The 22,468-nt window shown below is 41.3% G+C and overlaps 1 protein-coding gene across 4 annotated transcripts; it reads right to left on the minus strand.

Annotated features, from left to right (window-relative positions):
* Nucleotides 1-226: 226 nt before the first annotated feature.
* Nucleotides 227-21,571, minus strand: ube2o (ubiquitin-conjugating enzyme E2O). 4 transcript variants are annotated; one of them, XM_077569987.1, is made up of 25 exons: nucleotides 21,509-21,571; nucleotides 20,980-21,433; nucleotides 15,011-15,070; nucleotides 14,227-14,337; nucleotides 12,479-12,576; nucleotides 12,344-12,407; nucleotides 11,965-12,108; nucleotides 10,126-10,235; nucleotides 9,821-9,971; nucleotides 9,632-9,689; nucleotides 9,074-9,230; nucleotides 8,390-8,545; nucleotides 7,888-8,042; nucleotides 7,563-7,675; nucleotides 7,310-7,438; nucleotides 7,080-7,169; nucleotides 6,688-6,991; nucleotides 6,425-6,600; nucleotides 6,254-6,355; nucleotides 5,987-6,167; nucleotides 5,289-5,425; nucleotides 4,475-4,678; nucleotides 4,315-4,372; nucleotides 3,519-4,227; nucleotides 227-1,975 (listed from the first exon to the last, which is right to left on the minus strand). In XM_077569987.1, exons 1-25 carry the CDS (start codon nucleotides 21,529-21,531, stop codon nucleotides 1,966-1,968), a joined length of 3,954 nt encoding a protein of 1,317 aa, XP_077426113.1. In that variant the 5' UTR covers nucleotides 21,532-21,571; the 3' UTR covers nucleotides 227-1,965. The 4 variants fall into 4 exon arrangements, with proteins under 4 accessions (XP_077426113.1, XP_077426112.1, XP_077426111.1 ...); XM_077569986.1 differs by having other exon boundaries at nucleotides 6,254-6,600; nucleotides 9,830-9,971; XM_077569985.1 differs by having other exon boundaries at nucleotides 6,254-6,597.
* Between the last annotated feature and the right edge of the window lie 897 nt (nucleotides 21,572-22,468).

Below are 22,468 nucleotides of genomic sequence, written 5' to 3' on the forward strand. Positions count from 1 at the left end.
TCCAAAACAAAGGAATTCTGTTACTATGAGGAATTATGAACTAGTGTATGTAGTTCTTTTCATTCTAGAGTTTAAGAATGAATCATGTAGCCTTGCTGTACGGTACTGTACTTTTGTTTCTACTATTAGAATGGAAATTACAAAATGATGTCATCATTTTAGCCCAGGAGTCTGAATGTGCAAGTAGCACAGTGTGGGGATCCAAATAAACAAAAAGACACATAACTACAGTAATGCTTGCAAAGTTTAATACGTTAATATACATCTGTCTCAACACAACAAATGCAATTTGAAAAAAAAAAACTGAAATCATTTTGTACATATGCCCCAAGCATCCGTACATCTTCAAGTGAGTTTATATATCCATGACATCCACTCAGAAGGAATCAGGCTACAAATCATAACTTTAATTCTTCATGTATATATATTTATAAATAAAACAGGCCACTGTGGAGATGACATGATACAGTCAAGTGTTGCCTGGCAGAAAGGCTTAATTTAAAGCAAAATGGTGCATGCTTTCGCTTGTGTGGGAGGAGAAATAACACGTAGGATATTGTTTAAAAGCCACGTGCTTGATCGGATCTTTGACAGCTTCACAAGCAATGGCATCAACTTCAGGCAGGAGCTTGTTTGCACTTCATGTAAGAAGATGTCTGACATTTACAGACAGCAGCGTGAAGAGGACGAGGAGGAGCGTAAAGCAAATACAGGCTCGGCGCTACAGTGAAGATCACGTCATTTCTTTGTAGCATTAAAGGCAGCAAAATAATGATGTCGGAATGTCAAGGAAGCCTGATTGCCTCATCCGGTGCAGAATTGCGTGTGTGCGCACAACAATTCATCATAACTCATAAAATAACTTAGCACTCATCCAGGTAGTTCCACAGCGCACAGAAAGCACACGTTATAAGCATAGCATCGGTTTAGTCAGAAAAAAAAAAGTATGATGGGAATCAGTCATTTGTACAAAATAATGATTAAAAAAATGTAAACAACGACTGCTCTGCTCTCCCTAGGAAGCACAAGAACCACTTTCTTTCACAGTAAAATACAGCATCACCTGTCAACGGGCAGAATAAAAACCCAGAGAGGTGAGTTGGTGGGGAAATGGCTGTATGTACTTTTTTTTTTTTTGAAGCAGTCACACATGGCCAGGGAAGAGCAATCGTGCCAGATAAGCAGATGTGTAGTTTGCTGCCATTCATGCGGTGAGGAGGGCTGAGGGCGGAATGGAGAGGTTACCACTGCAACAAGGCACAGTGCTAACCAAACAAGCAGCTCTGCCCCCCCGAGTAAGGCAACATTTTGACGAGATGATGGAATGGATGTGGTCATAGTGTGTTGCGTGTTATGCCTCAAAAGCAAGTTCCATTTTGATAATACAGTGGTACCTTGGCTTAGGAGTTCAATTTGTTCTGTGATTCAGCTCTTATTCACTCAATGTATTATTTATAATTGTGAGCGAGATGCTGAATGCTGGGCGGATGTTGTGAGGTAAAACAATTCATAAGACAAGGTACGACTAATAAATAAAACAGATAGCGTTATGAATGAAGTAACAAGCTTTTGGCAGTTTGATGACATTGGTGTGTTGGCATAATTTGGCAGAAAGCATACAAGAAGTGGTTTTGATTGGGTGGGTCGGTGGGTGTTCCCATATGCCTGCTTGACGCATTTGGATGGAGTTATCAGTGCAGGGTGGTCCACTGATGGCATCAGCGGTGCTACAAAGTGGCAGCAGATCGGGCCTTTCAACAGGAACCCGGTGGTTCTTTCGTAACACGTTGCGAGGTTTTCAAGCAAAACTGAAACGCGAAGTGGTCATCAGGTTCTTGGCACTCTCCTTCCCATTCTTTTCAATCTCCACCACTGACACAAGGGGCTTGGGGGAATGTTTACCTGCTTAAAGTGCAGATAAGGGTTTCTGTGACGCATAGCAGCTGAGGTCCTTTGTCTGTATCTTTATGTGTCACTGGAGGGAGAACAAAAAGACGAGATCAGATGACACCAGTAAAAGGCCAGCCCACAGAGGAATGGACAAAATGCATCATTTGGAATAAATTGAAGAAAAAAAGATACAGTGGACTTGTGTTTCGGTACCTGAGGATGCGAATAAATGCAGATTTTTTTTTTTTAAAAAAACAACTAAAATATTTTTCAATATTTAAAAAAATATATTTTTTATTCCCTTTACGCCATTTGAAAAAAATGTAAAACGCTTGCTGAATTTTCATCAGTTTCTTTTTCTTTTTTTAAAGATTTCCCCATGATACTAGCCTGGCAATAGCCACATTGATTTGTGCTTCACTCAAGGGAGTTCTCCACAATACCAGTCTGCGACTGCTCCGCGTTGATTTGCTCGGGAAAGGCGGGGCATGCTGTACAACACTTCGAGCTGAGTGGACGAAGCAGAATCGTGTGCACATCGACCTAACTTTTGTTTTGACCAATCACGGCAAAGGATGAAAATGTCGTCACCGACATGCTACTAGCTTGTGACCAGCTGATATCATGGCGTTGAATTTATGTTGTCGGTTTTGCAATGTTGATATGCGGATACAAGAGACTAATTCAGCAAGAACAGAATTAATTGCAGCGTCCACGCATTCGTCCACCGGTGTCGCCATGTTTGGTCTGTTTCTTCCCACGGCTTCGGCGCTTCTTGTTTTCGTCACAGCTGCATATCCCACCCCCAAATACAATGACGCTCTTTGATTGGTCCGAACCACCAGTGGTTTGTATCGGTGGAAATCAATGGGAGCGGTACAAGATGGATTCTCGGGAGTTTTTGAACTCACAAATACCCCGAGAATACATCTTGCGAGAGCAAGGTTTCCATAATACATTTCCAGATGAATAGCAGGGGCCCACTGCAATATACATTTTCTGAAAGGGCATTTAAAATGCTTCCAATGATGTATACATTGTGGCAATCCAGTAATATTTAGTGAAGACAAGTCAATGTAAAGATCAAGAATGAAGTAACTAGAGAATGGAGAGACAATGTTGGTGAAATGTACTCAATAGCAAACGCATACTAAAACGTATCAGAAATGAACACCACTTATTTCCCATAATACAACCGTTACAATCCCAAATTTTCATAGCGATCATTATTATTATTATTATTATTGAACCAATTTTTTTTTTTGTCCTTCAAAATGTTGCTTGACTTATGCACAAAGTAATTATGACCGTTTAGTGTTAGCCTAGCAACAATGTTTTGTTTATTCCACGAGGGATTGTATTTCAGCCTTTTGATTGGTTGATGTGTATCACGTATTCACCCATACATACACATTTAATACTGTATATTTCTGTCACTGCGTATGTAACTACTCTGACTACTATAAAGGGTTACTCTAGTATTTCAAGATTAATCATCGTCTCAACATGATGACAAATATTTTTCGTTTTCTCGCATGCGGCCCCTCCAGCGGTTAAAAAGCTCCCCGGCAGCTTGATGCAAAGGAAGGAGATGAGCAGACAGTGTAGAGACGTGAGGAGGCACTTACTTGTTGTCCTTGACTCGCTCGGGGACGTCGGCGGCCACCAGCGCAGCACGATACTGCAGCAGCACGCAGCGGATGCTCTTTACGAAGCCTTTAGAGAGCGGGAAGAGAGGGAAGCCGATGTCCGGGTAGCCGCCCTCGGGGAGGAAACTCCGATAGCTCTTTCTCCGTTTCTTGGGTCGTACCACCGGCTGGCTGAACGCACCGTCGCCAGCAGCGGAAACGACTTCCGACGTGGCCGAAGCGGCGTCTTTGCTGTCGTGGTCCGAGTTCTGACCAGTCTCCCGCTGAGAAATGGACGGACTAAGTCCCGAATCCTCCGGCTCCTCCTCTATAATACTTCCTCCCGCCTTCCGTGGGGTGCTGTGTGCCGCGGCCATGGGCGCCTGCTCCTCCGGCGCATCCGCGCAGGAAGCTTTGGCGTGATGCGCTCTGGAGGAGGCGTGCGACGCGTAGTCCCTTTCTGCAGCGTCATGCAATTCTAGCCAAACTTCCAGGCGGTGGACCAGACGCCAGCCGTTGGTGACGAAGTGCTCCCGGATCTCCTGTTTGAAAACCTCCACGGGATTCTGGAGCAGCTGCGTCATGGACTGGACCATTTTGATCAGGGCCATCTCGTTGTAGCAGCGGCTGTTTTCGTAACCTTCCTGGAGGCCGCGGTCGCTGTCGAAGCCCGCCTCGTTGTAGTAAGGCTCGTTGACCAGGATCAGACCTGCCAGTTGACACGCCGTACAATGTAGTAGAACGTTTTCAAAACGCAAAAGCTGCAATATGGGAGAAGATGGATGAATGTGCTAACCTTGTATGGAGATGAGGACTTGCAGCAGGCTAGACTTGCTGGTCCATCTCTCAGTGCCCTGTTGAGAAAAACCAAGGATGAAATGATGAGGGTGCCAACTGAATATTTGAGCCAGATTCCCACGCAAACTCCTAAAAACATTGAACTGGCTAACACTTACCCTGCCGATCCAGGTGCCCAGCAGACTGACGCAGACCTTGCCGTTGTTGTAGAGGTTGGGATTGAGGCGGCCGCTGCACTGAGACAGGTAACGAAAAAGGGGCGGCAGCGCCGGATAAATGTTAGGCAGTTGGATGTCGAACAGGAACAAGCCGTCCTCGTAAGGCGTACGATTTGGCCCCTTGATCAAAGCCGAGAAGAGGTCCTGTGTGGGAGGAAGCCATGACAATGCAAAATTAAAAAAAAAATGGCATTTAATTTAGCCACCCACTTTTTCCATGCTAACTAATTCAGCACAAAATCATATTACAACGCGATACAATTGTCTTGCCAAGACGTTACCGAAGGTTATAGGCAATATTGCACCCCTAATTTTGAAACAGTGAAAACAAAAAACTAATAGGAAGGAGTACCAAAAATAAATGTTAACAATTAACAATACTGTCTTGATGGAGGTATGCAAAATATTCAACTTAGATATCACAATTTTAAAATTGTTAAAACAACATATTTAATGCAGCCTAAAAATGTTAATAGTCCTGTATGTGGATAACAGCAATGCCAGAGAATCAGGACAGCAGTGCTGGTCAATGAATTTGATTGACGACTAACATAGGTGGCCTCGGGTTTTTATGGCAGTGTGTCAGCAAACAGCAATTTTTAGGTAATTTTGCATATAAGCAATATTTTTAAGATGAACACGCTGAGGCACTGATGTTGTTTGAAGGTCAATGGTTTATAGTATGTAATCAAGCTACTAACTATTAATCTAAAATGGCAGATATTTCGTCTATCTTTCAGAATTGCCAACCCACCATGCGATCTTCAAAGGTTTTGACCATGATGCCATCTGGCAGTGATGTCGCCAGCAGAGCCATTTCCTTCCTTACGGTGCTGAAGAACTTTTTGGCTTCGGCTGGCTGAAATTCCATTTTGTGAAAGGAATGCGTTTCTGCAAAAGACAGATGGGGAACATGGAGAATTTAAACTGCCAAAACAGATTGAACTCATGTATAATTGATTCCTTTTGTAGTCACACCAGCTTAAGTCTTATCAGCTGGCTAAACCCAGCCAGGGTTGATCACTTAGAAGAGAGTCTGAAGTGCTGTATGCTAAGGTTAGCAACTTAGCATGCTTTATCTGGTTTTCTTGACTGACTCATGATTCAGAACCAAAGAAAGCTTAAAAAAAGGAAGTATTATAATACGTATCAAACTCAAGGCTGCCGGCTAGGCAACGGAACTTTCCCCTGGCTCTTCAGATGGAGTCAAAGCACTAACACGTGCCATTTTTTAGTGTTTTTATAGCATTATAATTCTCACTGTTACTGTTGCACTGATCTAAATTATTGTATTGCCTAAAATTTGCATTTTGCTCACTTTCTAAACTGACGTGAACTACATCATGACCTTAAAACCACACATTTATAACATCCTGAGGACAATCTTAACTACACCGCAGCCAGCGATGAAAACAGGTTTGACTTTGAAAAAAAGAAGAAGAACATGTGTACCTGGCGCCCAATCCAGGACAGAGAACACTTCACCCTTGGCACTGGTAAATGTGACGCCAGGTTTGCCTCCACTCTGTTGGCACAGTACAGGTGTGTCACTCAGAAAGTCAGCGGGCCACTCCTGTCCAGCCACCGGCGTCTGTGGCTCCTGATGGGGTTTCTCCTCTGCAGGTTTCTCAGCCTGAGGAACCAGTTGGAAGGACAAAACAAAAAATGAAAGAGGAATAGAAATCAAATCAACACCGATGACTGATTGTCAGAGCATACCTTTGTACCCGCACCCCCGCTTGCTTCTACTACAGCCTCCATTTTCTCCTCCTCCACGATAGCCACAATATCCAACGTCTTTCTCAGGTTCTCCTGCAGCTTCTTGAGGTCATCAAGGAAGCGCTTTTCCTTGTTGGGTTTTTCGGGGGCTGATGGCGGCGCGGGACTTACGTTAGCTGCCGAAGCCGGTGCGACCGAGGTGGGGGATGTCGGTGAGAGGCCGGTCCAAAGCTGCTCCACAGTCATGTTCTTCAGGCTCTCCAGGATCCTCAGGGCTTCCTTCAACTCCCGGAAGCCTCGCGAGGCGCCGTCTTTACTTGGCTTCTCGGCTCCGTTGACAGCGCCTGCTGGAGTGTGCCATGAGGCACATTTTGTTAGAAAAATGCAATAAAATGTTCTCCATTATTCTTTAAATTTGAATCTCAAACCCTCACCTCCTCCAGAAGCTGAACTCGCCACTAGTAACGTTTCACCTTCTTTTCCACCGACTGCTTTCGTGGGACTGGTCACCCCGACTTTGTCCTCCTCTTGAGGGGGAATGATGAACGCGGACGTGGGGGTCGCCGTCTCCGTGACGTCCATATTGTCAACATGGCTGTCATCCTCTGTGGTGAGGCCGTTATCCGTCTCCCAGCTGTCGCTTTCGTCTTCCCACTCCTCAGTGGACAGGCCGCTACTCGTCTCGTCCACAGAGTCGTAGTCCGTCTCCTCGATCTCAGACTCCACACAGTAAAGATGCTGTGTGGGATTTCAAGAATGTCAGCAACTACGATGGCAATAGCAATTTTTTTTCCCTTCTCATTTTAGCAATTAGGTTGTAAAGGACCTGTGGGAGGACGATGGTCATGGAGTTGTCCGCCCACACCACCTCCACTTTGCTGCTCACATCCACCCTGGACACTTGGCCGACTGATGTCTGAAGGTGGGGGTGGGGGTATGTCGACATAATCATAAGACAAACAGCATGTGAGGAGGCTAGTACAACAACAACCAAATAAATGCTATGATATGGCTAATTTACAAGATTCTAATTCACCTAATTTAAATACCCCTTACCTCATTTTCACAGTCATTCTCGCCAACTTCCGAGTTCCAAATCCTTATGACAATATCAGTGGTCCGGAAGTGGAAATCTGGGTGGTCCGTTATGTCGTAGACGCTGACATCTTCCTCCACACCAATAACCTGGAGGCAGGGGAGAAAAGAAAAAGATAAATCATACTAATGCACTCAACAATGTATAAGAAGATTCATAATGAGTAATAGTGTTTTTCTTTTTTTCAATCCGTGCGCAGGTTTTCTGACTGACCTCTACATCGTCACTGGTTGCGTTGAGTTTGATCCACTTAACGACACATGTCCTGCCCATGTGGTCACCAGACTGGATCACACCATACACACCTGTGTCCTGGAGGACTTGGGCTATAGTGAACAACAAATACATTTATTGATTTATTTTACAATTTATTATCATGAAGAATACAAACCACTATTTGCAATGATTTATATAAAACACATTATTGAAAATCGACTAGCAAATGTAGAATAAATAATGGAAATAGCTGGTTACTGGTCATGTATCCAAAAGCAAACAGCTTCAATGTGAATTGCAAAACTGTTGGACAATGGCTTACGTCGTTTGTCTACCACAAAGTCGCCAGGGCAAAACTCATGGCCGTCTAGATGCTGGATAGGGATGAGGTCATTTGATCGTATCCCTTTCTCCACACGTCCGTCCTTCCACAGTACATCAGCTGTAGTCTTGGTAGATACAACTTCCACAGCCACGCTACACATAAACACACATTGTGTCAACCCAAAAAAACAACAACAAAAAAACTATAATCATACTACAGTAGACAAGCTCTTAACGCTATAAGATGTGCCACCAATATAACACCCCCATGTTAGATTCTGAATGTTGTAATGTGCAGCACTTTTGAGTTTTTATGTATGAAAGTGCTATATACTGTATCTAAATTTTGAATTGATGTCTCCATTTTTACACTTTAAGACAAATTTAACCTGTATATTCTATAGTGAATACGCAAATCTATCAAAACTGTTATGGAGAAATTTTGTATAACAAAAAGAGGCAGCCCAAACATAATGAAACTACAGTATGCTACATCTCACCTGTCACCTGGTTTGAACTCGCGGGAGAACTTGGTCCTCCTCTTCTTGTGTTTCCTCTTCAGATTTCGTATAGAGAGTGGGATGCTTTTCTTGCGGTTCGTTCCCAGGCCGCCGCTTTGTGAGGATGCTGTCGAGCTGGCCGATGATGTCAGAGAACTACAAGACAGGTAGAAAAAGTGACTTTTTTTGCATTGCTCTATCCCATGACAGATTTAACAAATAGAACAGCCCCGCCAAACTAGTGGTAGTCGGTAGTGCAAAAACGTATCTTTAAGGTCCAGATTTCTGTTGAGCATAGAGTTTTCTTCATTTTTTTTTTTACAAATGTTAAGTTAATGGTAACGTGTCAACTACTGATTTGGTGTGCGCTTGACAACCTGTGAGTGAAAGTTGCAAAATGAGCATAGCTAAATTCGATTTCCTAATTAAATAATCTCGCCAAAGGATTGTCAAATCAACAAAAATGATTCACTGATAAAAGGAGTTGTACTCCCTAAAGTCATCTTTTTATGGATTTTTCAGTGAATAACTTTTGGCTGGATTATTTAATTATGAAATTGAATTTAGCTAAACTCATTTAGCAACTTTAAATTAATTTGTAAAAAAAAAAAAAAAGAGAAAAAATGAAGACATTTTGGTTTGTATGTGCGTATCTTAAAGTTAAATCAAGAGGAGCTGCCAGACCTGGCGTCGTCCGTGTCTTCTGCTGCTTCGTCATCAGCGTCGTGCTCGCCGTGCTCAGCAGGCGCGTTTTGAGTGTTCTGGGGGTCGGGGGGGTTCTGATTGTTTGGGCAGTTATTGTCGTGAAGGGAGCCATCGGTTTGTTCTGATTTGTGCTCGCCTGTTGACATATAAAAATAAATTGGCAATTCAAAAATAATGTTTGACATGACAGTAAATACCACACAGTAATGAACGTAATAAAGAACTATAAAAAAAACATGTAATCAGTTTTATAATGCCCCAAATGGGTTACTTTTCTGTGTAGTGAGAGAACAAAGTACCACCTTCATCTGTTTTCCTGGATATTCAACACCATTTGTCACCAAACTATTCCCTCAGCTCAGGGCTTCATTTGTGGAGAGTCTGTCTGACAGACTGCTCTCCCGGGAATTTAACGCTCTCTGACACATCTAGTTCCCAAGCACGTCAGGGAAGATGTGAGAAGAATATGCTTTTTTTCTGACCATGACAAATGTATGAGGACTTTGGTGTGTGCTGAATGACACTATTGTTTGGTACCTTGTGTATCGACGTTTTCTGTCTTCTTACCAGAATCCTTCTTGAAAAATCTTTTTAACTGTAACACACAGGCAGGCATGCACACACCACACACACACCCTTGAGTGAGTTTTGCAGGGATCGCATTTGTATGGATTGACAGCTAAAAGCCTAAAAATAATTATCAATGATGCCTCATGTAAGCTAGACCTTTCTGACCACAGGATCCTCTTGCAGGACAGGGGTCCTTTCAGGTCCTTCGAATGTGATGCGTGTGGTATCCCCATTAGCAGGGAACTCATAGAGACCTCGGTCTCCAAGCTGCCTCTGGGTGTGGTCATAATAGCCTAGGCGTCTCACCCTAAACCCGGTGAGGAGAGCAAAATTACACACAGGGCAGTGCACAACACAAACGATCTGAGGAAAAAAAAAAAGTGTCTAAAGCTACATTACATATAGTTGTTGATCAAGTATGGTGTGTGGCTTCATTTGTATCAGTGAAGAAGCAGACCAACCTGCAAAGATTCTCCTGCGTGATGGTGCAGGGAGGAGGATAGATGCTGTCAGAGCCTTTGGGGGAGTAGCTCTTTGTGATCCACGTGACCTTCAACTCCAAAACCTTGACCTGAGTAAACCACATTAATACCAGTGATAATGGCGGACCCTTGCAGTCGTAGCAGAAGTAGACAAACAGCCGTTAATGTCCTTAATTAGTGAAGACGTAATATTAATGTCATGTTTATACAATTTTAATGCATTTTTTATCAATTTTTAACATAATAAATTAGTTATTGACCATAACTTTGGGGTACTGTTGTGTTGATGTAAATGTACAAAGGTATATGATAGCAATATACTGAATAATTCCTACGTGAACAAAGCGGTGTCTGGAAACCCTTTTTTTTTCCTGCAAGGTTGTCATTTTGGATGTAGGGGGTATTCCATCGCCGACATTAATGATATATAAAATAAAGAGTAAATACGGCAACTTTAGCCTGCAGTACATTCCTTTGTCCACACAATTTGGTATCTAATTCTTCCGATTTCCAGAGTAACCAATGGAATAATCAATTGGATAACACTGGTCAACAAATGTTGACAAAAGAGAAGCAAGCTAATTTTTCTAGAATATTTTTTTGTACAGATTTAAAATCTGCCCTTGTTTTTTTTTCCGCTAGAACATCAGGTTGTCATAACAACAATATATGTAATATGGAAATATATTAAGTAGTATTTATGTAGGTGGATTTTTTTCTGGAATGTCATGGCGATAAATTACAACGCATCCTTATTGCGCTAGCTTTTATAGGTCAAACTTAAGAAATTAAAATCTCTGAAATCCTGATGTGCTTTATAAAAAAATAAAATTAAAAAAAAGTAGCACTCAGGATCTTTTTAACCTTAGTCAAATATTTTCATAACTCTTCTGATGAAAGATCGACTTAAAACTAGTTGAATGGTACCTTTTCCATGGCCTGAGGAGGTCTGTATCATTTTTACTGGCACTAAGCAACTTTGAGGAGGATGGTATTTCACTGCCACACAAAAAAACTACAAATGTGCTGTATGCTTTATGGCATACGTCACTTCCCCCATTTGTTACAAAGACAGAAGTCAATTTGAAGGTCTATGCATGATTACTGCTTTCCTGGCAGGAGCTGCAAAACAACTGAAAAGTTTTGTCTGAGGAGATAAAAAGGAAAGATGCCCGGATAAAAGGACAATCAAGGATCAACATTGGCCCGGATTTCACTCGCTGGCATGAGCTAAAAAAAAATAATAAAAAGACGACGCAATGCGCTTGTCTTCATGGGAAATGTTGTCCATATGGCACCGCCATGATCAACGTAAACTGAAAGTTCCTTCGTGTTGCTTTAAATTAGCGCTAAAAATACATTTAGGGGCACATAAAGCCATCTCTAATTAAAATTTGCTGTTGACCAGTGTAATCGCCCCTAAAAAGATTAGTGACAGGCTGACAGCCCTAGTTCAAAGCGTATAAAACAAGTAGTGGTTTATTGTCCGGAAATAAAGGTTTATAATATAAACATAGCTGGTTCATATGAACAGCTCATCAGCAAGCTCTGGCAAAGCATGATAATAATCCTCAACTGTGTTGGAGGAGGGAGACATCTAAAACCTGCAGGACTCCAGCCCGAGGAGCGAGTTTGCCCACCCCTGGTTTATATTTCACGCCAAAACAGGCTGATATTATTGAAAATCAATATCAGTTCAATTTTCCTGATCAAAAAATATTTCTAGTGAATTTATTAGTGAAAAATTGACCCTCTGAATGCTGTAGGTCTTTTAAGCTTACAGTCAACCCTGCACAAAATGGTAAAGGTTCACTTTACCTCTTCCACCACTGCCCTGAACTTGCAATTCCTGCAGAGGACAGGTTTGACCCCTGATAGCCACTGGACATTTGAGAAAACTTTAGAAGGACCAATCAGGACCTGGCCAGGATAGAACCCGTACTCCTCGTCAAAGAACAGACCCTGAAAATCAACAGTAAATGGTTGAGCAAGCAGAAAATACAGCACATTAAATGTTTTGATAATGAAATGACCATCAAGTAATTGTCAGAGATGCTCATAAAATGACAAAACAACAGCCAAATTAGGGTAAATTAATATACATCTGCCATGTTGTTAATCACTATCTGCCATCTGGCTTTGGCTTCACAATACACGTAGCTGAGGTAAAGCATGTAATAAGAGCATCATACCATACCGGATCACAAACATGACGACTGACATCGTACAGCTTGGCGCCATCTTCCACACTCATGGAACATCTGGAAGACGATGAGAAAGATCAGTTGACACATAATCACAATCACACACAATGGCACAAAAATAAGCTTACCTGGCTCCATTGGAGAGCTTGAGGATGATGTGATTCGTAAAGTCGTACACTTTGCCGAGCCAAAAGTCATAAGCTATGTAGTCACCGTACATGAATGACTGGGGAGGAAAGAGAAACAATTTAAGAATTAAAACAAAAACAAGACATTTTTATGTAAGTGGACTTACATAAAAATGTGTGATTGATTTAACACTGTCGGGAGTCGACTTGGCTTGAGGTCCTGATGGGAGACCCATCCTAGAGTAAACCCTTTTTTTTTTCTTTTTCTTTTTTTTACTTTTTCAAAAGCTTTAGTTGAAAACATGATTTATTTTATATGGCTTGACAGTATTAGGTAGATACAATTAAACACAAGGACTACAATGTTAGTGGCAGTTTGACCTTAGTCACATTGGTGCCGCTAATGTTCATCATCACCCTTATCAGTTTTACAATTGTTGGAAAAACATGGCAGAGATCAAGTATGAAATTAGTAGTATCACTAAGTTGCGCTGGCTCTTTTCCTGGGATTTGCTACATAAATAACAACATTGCCTATTTAAATAAATGTAAGCAAAATCATCATGTCTTTATGTTATTGGTGCCAACTAACTAAATTAAACTAGAAACTAAAAACCATTACAATCTCAAATCGTATCACTGGTTATGGTTATGCACACCAAACACTATTATATTTGTATTGTCAGTATAGTAGTGATTAGGGAAGCACAATACTATCGGTGGCCGATAATTATCGGCAATTATCGACCAATTGGCGTCATACAGACAAATAATACAGACTGATAATACAGAAATCCGCCGATAATAGACATGCCACGTTGGTCCATCTGTTATGGTTTTGGCTCAAGTCGTGCCCAACTCCTCAAACCCACCCCTCTCCTATTGTAGTGTCACATATTTGTGATGTCATAATGCGCGTGACCTCGTGTTCACAGAAGATGCATAATGGTGGCAACATGGCAGTCACCAGTGTGGTCTTTATTTACTGTCCTGTTATGGAGAAATAACTATTTAACATGTATTATTAACAGAATAAGTTTATACTGTATTGTGGACACCTGTATTTTCTTTAACAATGGGCTTTTTAAATCTTGTACATAAAGCAATATCCAAGTAACCTTGACTGATAACCCTGCTCAGAACAGACTGCTTGCTTTCTTGTCTAGCTGACCCTCCCTTTCTCCTCACAAAACCTAGCCAGGCTGTAAAAAAATCTTCCCATGGCAATTTACTGCGCACGCTCTCACAGATCCCTTCTTTCTTCGAGACTGCTCTGTAAGACTTGTGTATATTTGAAGCTTCAAATATAATAAAAAAAATATATAAAAAAAAGACAAATTGTTTTCTAGACTGTTTTATTCATCTTGCCTAACTACTGAAAAACACCCTTGCAGATTTTTTGTTGCATTACTAAAACGTGACTGTTTTGTTTTGGCAAACTCAAAATGAGTTACTGGTTGTCTGTGAAGCAGAGATATCAATAAAATTCAGCTTCATGGTGCTTTACATAATGTTTCAATGTATTTGTACATGGTTAGACTTATAGCAGGACTTGAAAGTATATTTGTATTTAAGTTAATTTTGCAAACAATTATCGGCTTATAGGTTATCGACATTGGCACTTTCTAAATTATTGGTTTTGTTTGAAAATAGCATTATCGTGCATCCTTAGTACTGATATCTAGGAGAGGGTAAGTTCGAATTGTCATATTCAATTGTAAAATAGTTTCTGGGTGGTAAATAATTACCCAAATATGTTGTAGCTCTTTGCTGTTGACAGGATACAGCACACAATTTGTGCCAACCAGTTTCACTGCACACTCGATATCCACGTTGGTCACAATGCCACACTGGTTGTCCTGCAATAAACACAACAAATATTGCCTTTTTTGTGGCCCCCAAAAATGTAATAAAATTCAACAACAACAACAAAAATAATGAACCTGGCCTTGACAAAAAAGATGATAACCTCAACATAATAATATCGCAAAAACTTTTGAACCTTTCAACTGAATACACGACAAAAACAAGATTTTTATTTTTTTGTTGTTGCTAATATTCACTCATTTTTAATTTGATGCCTACAACATGTTCCAGAAAATCTGGTACAGATGCATGTTTACCCCTATGTTACATCACCTTTCCTTTTAACATCAATACAAAAAGTGTTTGGGAACTGAGGACATATAGGTTGAAGGAAGGAAGGAATGATTTAAAAATCATTGTATTCTGTTTTTATTTACGTTTTAAAGTACACAACATCAAGCAGAAGTTGCATTATTTTTTTGTTTGTATGCTACATTTCTGCATCTGTAAATAAAGAACTCATGTAATCTTGCCACAAAGCAAATTTATGTCTTGTCAGTTTCAAATGACTTCATTAGCCGTTGCTTTTCTTTAACAGGAAGATACCCTTTTATTTTTTCAATGTGTACATAAACATATCTGTACAACACAGAAGATGCTGGCAAAAATACAGTGATAAGAAGAGTTAGAGAGCTGAGAAAGAAAAGTATTGAGTGTTTGTCTTACATTTGAATTATTGCGTCGAACAATGTCTCTGATCATGATGGATCGGTCTTCAAGCAACAGCTGTGTGGGGGGGAAAAAGGGGGGAAAAATATTAACTCACTGTGTCTTTCAGATATTTTTGTGCTAATACCAAAAAGCTGAGAGCAAAGTTAGACGCTAGAATAACAACACAATTTTACGTGTATTTATATAGCACTGCATACCAAGTGCTGTACATGGAGTAAAAATCAGTTCTGCAGTAAATACAACTAAAACAAATAAATAACACAAAATAAATTTATAAACTCATTCACTCCCAGCCATTTTCACAGAAGCAATCCCCTTCACTCTCGGCTGTTTTACTGGATTTTGACAGATCTTGCAAGGCCCACAGAATATTGTGTTCTATTGCTATTTAAAAAACAAAACAAAACAAGAACAAGATTAGAATCTCTTCTTTCATCAGGACAAAAAAGTATATTTCTATCTGTTTCCGTTTTGCAGCAATGCGCATTAGAATAGTTAAGTTTCATTATTATTCACAAATCAATTTTGAACTCTTGAGTAAATGAGCTTTTTTTCCCCAACATGGCCCTGGTTGATCTCTTTTGCTCTGCCGCCTCCTGCTGGCAGTTAGTGTAATAACTACCATTTCTTTAACCGTTCTCTGCAGTTTAGAGGCTGCATCAAAGCCTTCTGTATGTTCAAGCATAAATAAATAAAAACATTAAAAAAAACCTTCTTTGGGACACTTAAAACATTTAAAATAGAACGGATTTATACATTTTGGGAGCAAATGAGTTATGTCATAAGTAGCTAAGTAAATAGGTAAATTAAATTAATACCACAAGAAGTAGGTAAGTGAATAAATAAAAATAGTAAATGCATTTTGGACCAACTGGAGATGCTTCAGGTAGGACCGACTGAAGTGAAGAACAACAAGTCATGATAGACAGGCATACTTTGTCATAGTATGCAAATACGCACATGCCGCTCTTCCATTGGTGCACATTGTTTTCACCAGAAAAAAAGGCACAATTCCAATAAGAATTGAAGCTAATGTTTGTCGATCTAACAAGAAACAAGTACATAATCAATCACTCTGACATCCTGATAGCTTCTCGTAGCTGCCACAAGACAGGGCCAAGCGGCGGCAGGTTATTGATTGACACAGAGTTCTAGGAACTACTTAGCCACCAAGACAAAACAATGGAATAACAACACTGGTTCCTACCATCAAGGCTGTTCATCACCTTTCCGTGTAAGGCAAGACAACGTACAGAAATAGAGAAAGGAGGAAGTAGGGCATCCAACAACAGCGACATGAGGAGGATAGATAGGGGCGTGGTGGCTATGAAACTCAAGATGAGCGGCAAACGTGGCACAGTGATGGAGCACTTATTTGGGCAGCCCATTAAGAGAGAGTGACAAATCAAAAAGCACCAGCAGAGGAAGGCTTTTAAAAAAGGCTTTTAAAAAAAATAAAAAGTAATGTGTGTGCGTGCATGCGTGTACATGTGTACGCCAGAGTGTTAGCCGTCTCACTAATGGGCAGGGCCGAGACTGCAGAAAAGAATGGAAGCAAGAGATCAAATGAGATCCATTATCTCAAGGCAGGACAAGCATCCAGTCAGCAGCATATTACGTCAACATTCCCCACCACTGGCCAGCTGGGAAGATGATTGGGGGGGGGGGGGGGTCCTTGAGTGGTGGATGATGAGCGGTGGAGACTGACAAGGTTTAAGATATACTGATACTGATTATTAGTAGTCAAGGACACCAATAACTGATATTTCAAGCCAATATTAATTTGCAGTAAAAGAGAAAATATCAGCGTCAAAATAAAAAAAACAATTTGGTTAGACAGGAATCTCCATGGAATAAGATGTTGGCAGATAATATTGTGATCTGTAGTGAGAGCAGGGAACGGGTGGAGGAGAAGCTAGGTGTGGAGGTTTGGGTTTGAGTATCTGTGTGTGAATGGGAGGGACCCAAGTGGAAGAGTGAGGTTACAGGGAGAAGAGACCAAGAAGGTGGAGGAGTTTTAAGTATTTAGGGTCAACAGTCCAGAGCAATGGAGAGTGTGGAAAAGAAGTGATGAAGCGTGTGCAGCAGGCTGGAACGGGTGGAAAAAAAGTGTCAGGTGTGATGTGTGATAGAAGAGTTTCAGCTAAAATGAAAGGAAAGGTTTATAAAACTGTGGTGAGACCAGCGATGTTGATTGGTCTGGAGACAGTGCCACTGAGGAAAAGACAGGAGGCAGAGCTGGGGGTGGCAGAGATGAAGATGCTGAGGTTCTCTTTGGGAGTGACCAGGATAAATAGAATCAGGAATGAGTACATCAGAGGGACAGCACATGTTAGAGGCTTTGGAGATCAAGTCGGAGAGGCCAGACTGAGATGGTTTGGTCATGTACAGAGGAGAGATAGTGAGTATATTGGCAGAAGGATGCTGAGTTTCCAAATGCCAGGCAGAAGGTCTAGAGGAAGACCAAAGAGGAGGTCCATGGATGTAGTTAAAGAGGACATGAAGGTAGTTGGTGTGAGAGCAGAGGATGTAGAGGACAGGGTTAGATGGAGGCAACTGAATCGCTGTGGCGACCCCCTGAAGAGAAAAGCCGAAAGGAAAAGAAGAAGTAGTAGTAGAAGCTAGACTCAGGACAGAAGTGAGTAGTTGAGTACCGGGAATTGCAAATGCCATTGTCACATGCCTAAGAAAAGTACCACAGATGCATTATTTGCCTTGACGGCATTGATGGAAAAGTATAGAGAAGGTCAGAAGAAGCTGCATTGTGTCTACAGGGTGCCCACTGTCCAGGGAAAAACTGTGACACTGCATGAGAAAGTCTAGAGTGGCAGAGAAATACGATATGATAGTTCAGAACATGTATGAGGATAGCAGAAAAGTGGTGAGGTGCGCTGTAGGTGTGACCGAGGCGGAGGTAGATCCAGATCAGGGATCAACTCTAAGCCCCTTCATCTTTTCAATAGTGATGGATAGGCTGACAGATGAGGTTAATATGGAATACCCATGTGCCATGATGTTGTTAAATTATTTTTGGGTTGTTGGCCTTTCGGATGTCTTCCTCGTTTGGGCTTATAGATGTACAGAAAATATTACCTTAAAATAAAAGTACGATCTATAAAATGAGATCTGCTTAAGTAGTAGTCATCCTCAGTTGATACAACATACCAGTGTCATCCTCCTCTCCTCCAAACAGCACTCCAAGGGAGTGGCTCGCATCCCGCTACAACAATCCACTCGGCCCTGACACGAGCTCTAAGGGGGGCAGCGCCTTCATTAAAAACACAGACAACACGGACGCCAGCGACCTGCTGTGTCATGTTCACCGGGAAGGAATTGTACACAAGCTCTCAGGGCTGTCCTCACCACGCCCCAACTGCTGCAATGCACCTCTTGCCCTTGATTTGGGTCGCATGAGTCAGGCACAAAGATGGAGATCTAAACCCAAATGGCTCGATTAAGATTTTATGATAGAAAATGGGACGTGGAGAAAGGTAGTGTGCGGCTCACTTTCCCACTCCAAGTAGAGTGTAACTGAATCGCTTCAGAGATGCAACATGAATTCGCTTTGTAGAAATTATTTTTGGAGCGGGTTACGCAGAGCTTTGAGTCCATGGTGCTGCTACTAGGGATTCAAACCACTACATATGCTTTGTGAGTTTCTATGGCAACATGGACATTAAATATACATCTTATTCTGATGATTTTAGGCTTCCTTTCTCGAGTGTGCAGCTGATAGGCATAGCAGATCACAGTATATCAGACAATAATAGAATGACTCATAACTCCACCCGTAAATCAGCATTTGGTCAATTTAAATCAACCTTCACAAAATTCTGATCAGCAGTACCCAACTACTAGAGCATGGACCAGTACCGGTCCGCTTCCACTCTGGGTCAGAGTAAAGGAACAAAAGATATTTTACTGAAGAAGTTTCATTTTTGACAAAAAAAATCCAAGGCTCCCACTAATGCCAGTCTGTCAAAATACAGAATCTCCTTTTAAAATGGATGACAAAGCATCCAAACAAAATAACACGTTGAAATAGTGAGGGAAAAAAAATCCCTAATTCAGACAGCTCATGAAACAGAATGTGACAAGGAGATGATCTACTGGACTATTTCTTCATCTATAATTTGCAATTAAAGGCTGTTGTTGCTGCTCTTAAAATCCTTGTTTTTCTGTGAACATGCTAATTTTATGACTCTCCTAAGAGCATCTAAATAAAGCTAATTACAAGCAAAGCAAAATGTTTGGAAGGTGCGCTTTGAGAAATTGTTTTCAAAATTTACAAAAATATCTAGAGGTGGCACTAGAGCCGTTTACAGACCCCTACTTGACCTCAAAGTTTAATGCTAGTGAGGACCCCGTTTTTTTCCCGCGCCATTCTTTTTTGTTTTCTTTTATGTTATTATTCCCTATAATCTTTTTCAAAATCTGCCGTGAAGAAAAAGGTTGGGAATTAAGTGAACTGCCAATTTCATGAAAAACAGGAGCCGGAATGTTTTTTGTTTTGTTTTTTTAAACACAGGTAGGGGCACCCTAACATATCTTGAAAGCACAGAGGAAGTTGTGGCGCTCAATAAATCAGACATCATTAATCATCTAAGAACCGTTAATGTTCTGAACGGTTATTAATAAAGACTACAATTATTGGATTAGTTGTACTTTTTTTGTGGGTGAGGCGCCCTAGACACACCCAAACTATCTCCAGCGACACCCACATAAGTTGAGTAGAAGTTCCCTTAATTAGAGCATTATTAATTAGGAGTCTTTGTCATTCTGTATAATCATTGTATTCTGATATCCAGATATGGTCAAGGCAGATAAACAACAAAACGTTACATGACACAGTCTAAAAAGGTACATAAGCAACTCAAAGGGACAAAATGAGACAATGACTGAAATAGACTCCTTCTGGGCCAGTCTCATTTCTCTGAACAAGCCTCTGTGCATTATTTCCAGATCCGTCCTTGTTTTAGAGCTGCATCCTTTTGACAATACAATAGCTTTACATGAACGCAACGTGACATAGATGCTGAAAGGAATGTTTTCAGTGACCACTGAAAAGACAGAAATGCTAAACAAGGTCTGGAATCAGGTCGGCTTGCTTGAAGAACAAGCTCAGTAATAAACAAAATGGTTACATCAATCATAGCCCAGTTGAGGCTGCTCTCAGATTTGACAACTAAGTAATTTCCTTTTATCTAGTACCTTTGATTCTGGCATCATTTTGTCTTGGGTGTCATTTTTTTAGACCCCAAAACATGCCATTTTGTTTATTTATATTCACCCAGTGACTGATTCCCACCTCAGTCAGGTGGGACAGGCTCGAGTTAATCTCTGATGACGACACATATTAAAATTCGCTGATTGTTTACGAGGAAATACATTTCAAAGTGGGGGGGGGGGGTAGGATCAAGGGACAGTGCAGTGCCACGAAGCATCCTTTTCCTTACTGCTCATTCAAAATGGACGCCAAGAAAATCAAAAACATAAATTATAGTTGTTGCATTCATGTATGGATGGTGATCCATGTCACACCCAGCTGAGAAGCTAGCACAAGTTTAGAAAGCTACATTATGCACCTGTCGCGAGGACGAGCTCGCCTACAGACAAACCACACGAGACACGACTCAAATTATTTTATACAAGACAAACAACTACTGTATACAGATTGTAAGTCATAGTTCGCCGTCACTCAAGGAGGTTTACACGGCAGCACCAGCTCAGAAACTTACGGCTAAGTGCTATGCTGTTAGCTAGCGTGTGTGCGGTGCTTCGAATGCTAGCAAGTTAGCCATGTAGGCTAGGCTTTGAAGTAGATGCAGATGCATTTGAAACATCGAATGGAAACAAGTCCACGCGCAATGTTGTCCACACCAACACGGACACTTTGTAGAAGCGTGTCAGGCAAAGAATTCCATCAAGGGTTAATGCTTTACACATTAGCTGTTATGTGGTACCTGTGTTTCCCCGATGTCCTGCTTCCCTCCATCAGGGTACCACTGGACACGGACAAATCCACGACCGAGAGGCCGACTGTGGATGTCACACGGGACTCGTTCACCTCCACCGCCCTTTCCTCCTCCTCCTCCACCTCCATCTCCATCACCGCCACCGCCATCATCAAGGTCCGAGTCGGAGTTAAATTCCTCCTCGCCGTGGATCATCCGTACGAGGCCGAACCGGACAGATCCTCTATACTTCCTGGAGACCAAGTCGTGGGAGAAGAGCAGCCGCTGAGAGCCGTCCGTCGTGGGAGAGAGGGCCATGGATAGGGGCTCGGAGGTCGGGCTGGCCGCGGGGGAGAGGCCCGGGGTCGGGGATGGAGGCTGGGCTGCGTCCGTCGAATCGTGTGCTGCAGGCTCCGCCATCGCTGCTGTTGTCAGGGAGTGATGCTGGGGCTCGAGGACGACACTGTGCGGTGAAAAAAAGTGCAACTTGGAAGCACGAGCACGCATGCGTTTACGTAGCTACGCGGAAGCTGCGTACCTTGCGTAACGTCTTTGCGTCATAACGCAGTGCCATATTTCGCCGATAGATGTCAGTCAAGTGATTGTTTTGCATTATGGCCCGGGCCGTGGACACTGTTGGAATGCCACAAAGTTCAAAGACGGTACTTTTTTACTCAAATATATTAGGTATCTGTTTTTGAATAGTATATTTATTTTTCTGGCAACTTTATTTTTCCTCCATACAATTGAAAATGGACCTATGCACTTCCTACTTTGTCAAAAACTTCCAGAGATGATGAAACACAATAATCAACCATTTTGACTTATTTTATTTCATTGAATACGTGATTATTGTATTGTAAATTATAAAATAATAAAAACATTAAAACATATTGACATACGCAGTATATAAAAATATATTGATAAATAATTGGTTCATTAGTTTTAATGTAATAGTAAATATAATTTCAAAATGACATCCATCCATTTTCGTACCCGCTTGTCCTCAGAAGGGTCGTTCGTCTTAGTTAGGGTTAGGATTTACACATTAAGCATGGAAGAATGTTAATATATTTTAGTGCTGTTCAAACATGAAACAGACTGCAAACTGTTTGTTAAATGCAGTGGCTCCGTTATAAGCCTGAAGTTTCAGATAAATAAATACATTTTCATACAAATCTTACAGTGTACAAATTTACTGTAGAGTATTTTCTAAATTTGAGTTTAAAAAAATCGCAATAATCAATTTTTAGATTTGTATCAGGATTAATCGGCATCGAATCAAATCGTGACCTATGAATCGTGATACGAATCGAATCGCCAGGTACTAGGCAATTTACACCCCTATATATATATAGTCCACAAAAAAACAGTCACTAGTAAGTCATACTGTGTAGGCTGCTTGTTGTACTAGAACACTCTAGTTATTTTATTAATGTGCAGAATTGTGATATGAGTGATTAAACAAAAAACAAACAAACAAAAACGTTACTAGTGT

This window comes from Vanacampus margaritifer, chromosome 7 (genome assembly GCF_051991255.1).
Source record: "Vanacampus margaritifer isolate UIUO_Vmar chromosome 7, RoL_Vmar_1.0, whole genome shotgun sequence".
Taxonomy (NCBI): Eukaryota; Metazoa; Chordata; class Actinopteri; order Syngnathiformes; family Syngnathidae; genus Vanacampus; species Vanacampus margaritifer.

What these genes read in the sequence shown, in the direction of transcription:
- ube2o (XM_077569984.1), bottom strand. Translation starts at nt 21,531, where the DNA reads ATGACGCAAAGACGTTACGCAAG. An exon ending in AAGAGCTACAACATATTTGG is followed by an intron (nt 12,577 to 14,226) that starts GTAATTATTTAC and finishes TTTCCTCCCCAG; the next exon opens with TCATTCATGTACGGTGACTA. An exon ending in TGACCATCGTCCTCCCACAG is followed by an intron (nt 6,992 to 7,079) that starts GTCCTTTACAAC and finishes AATCCCACACAG; the next exon opens with CATCTTTACTGTGTGGAGTC.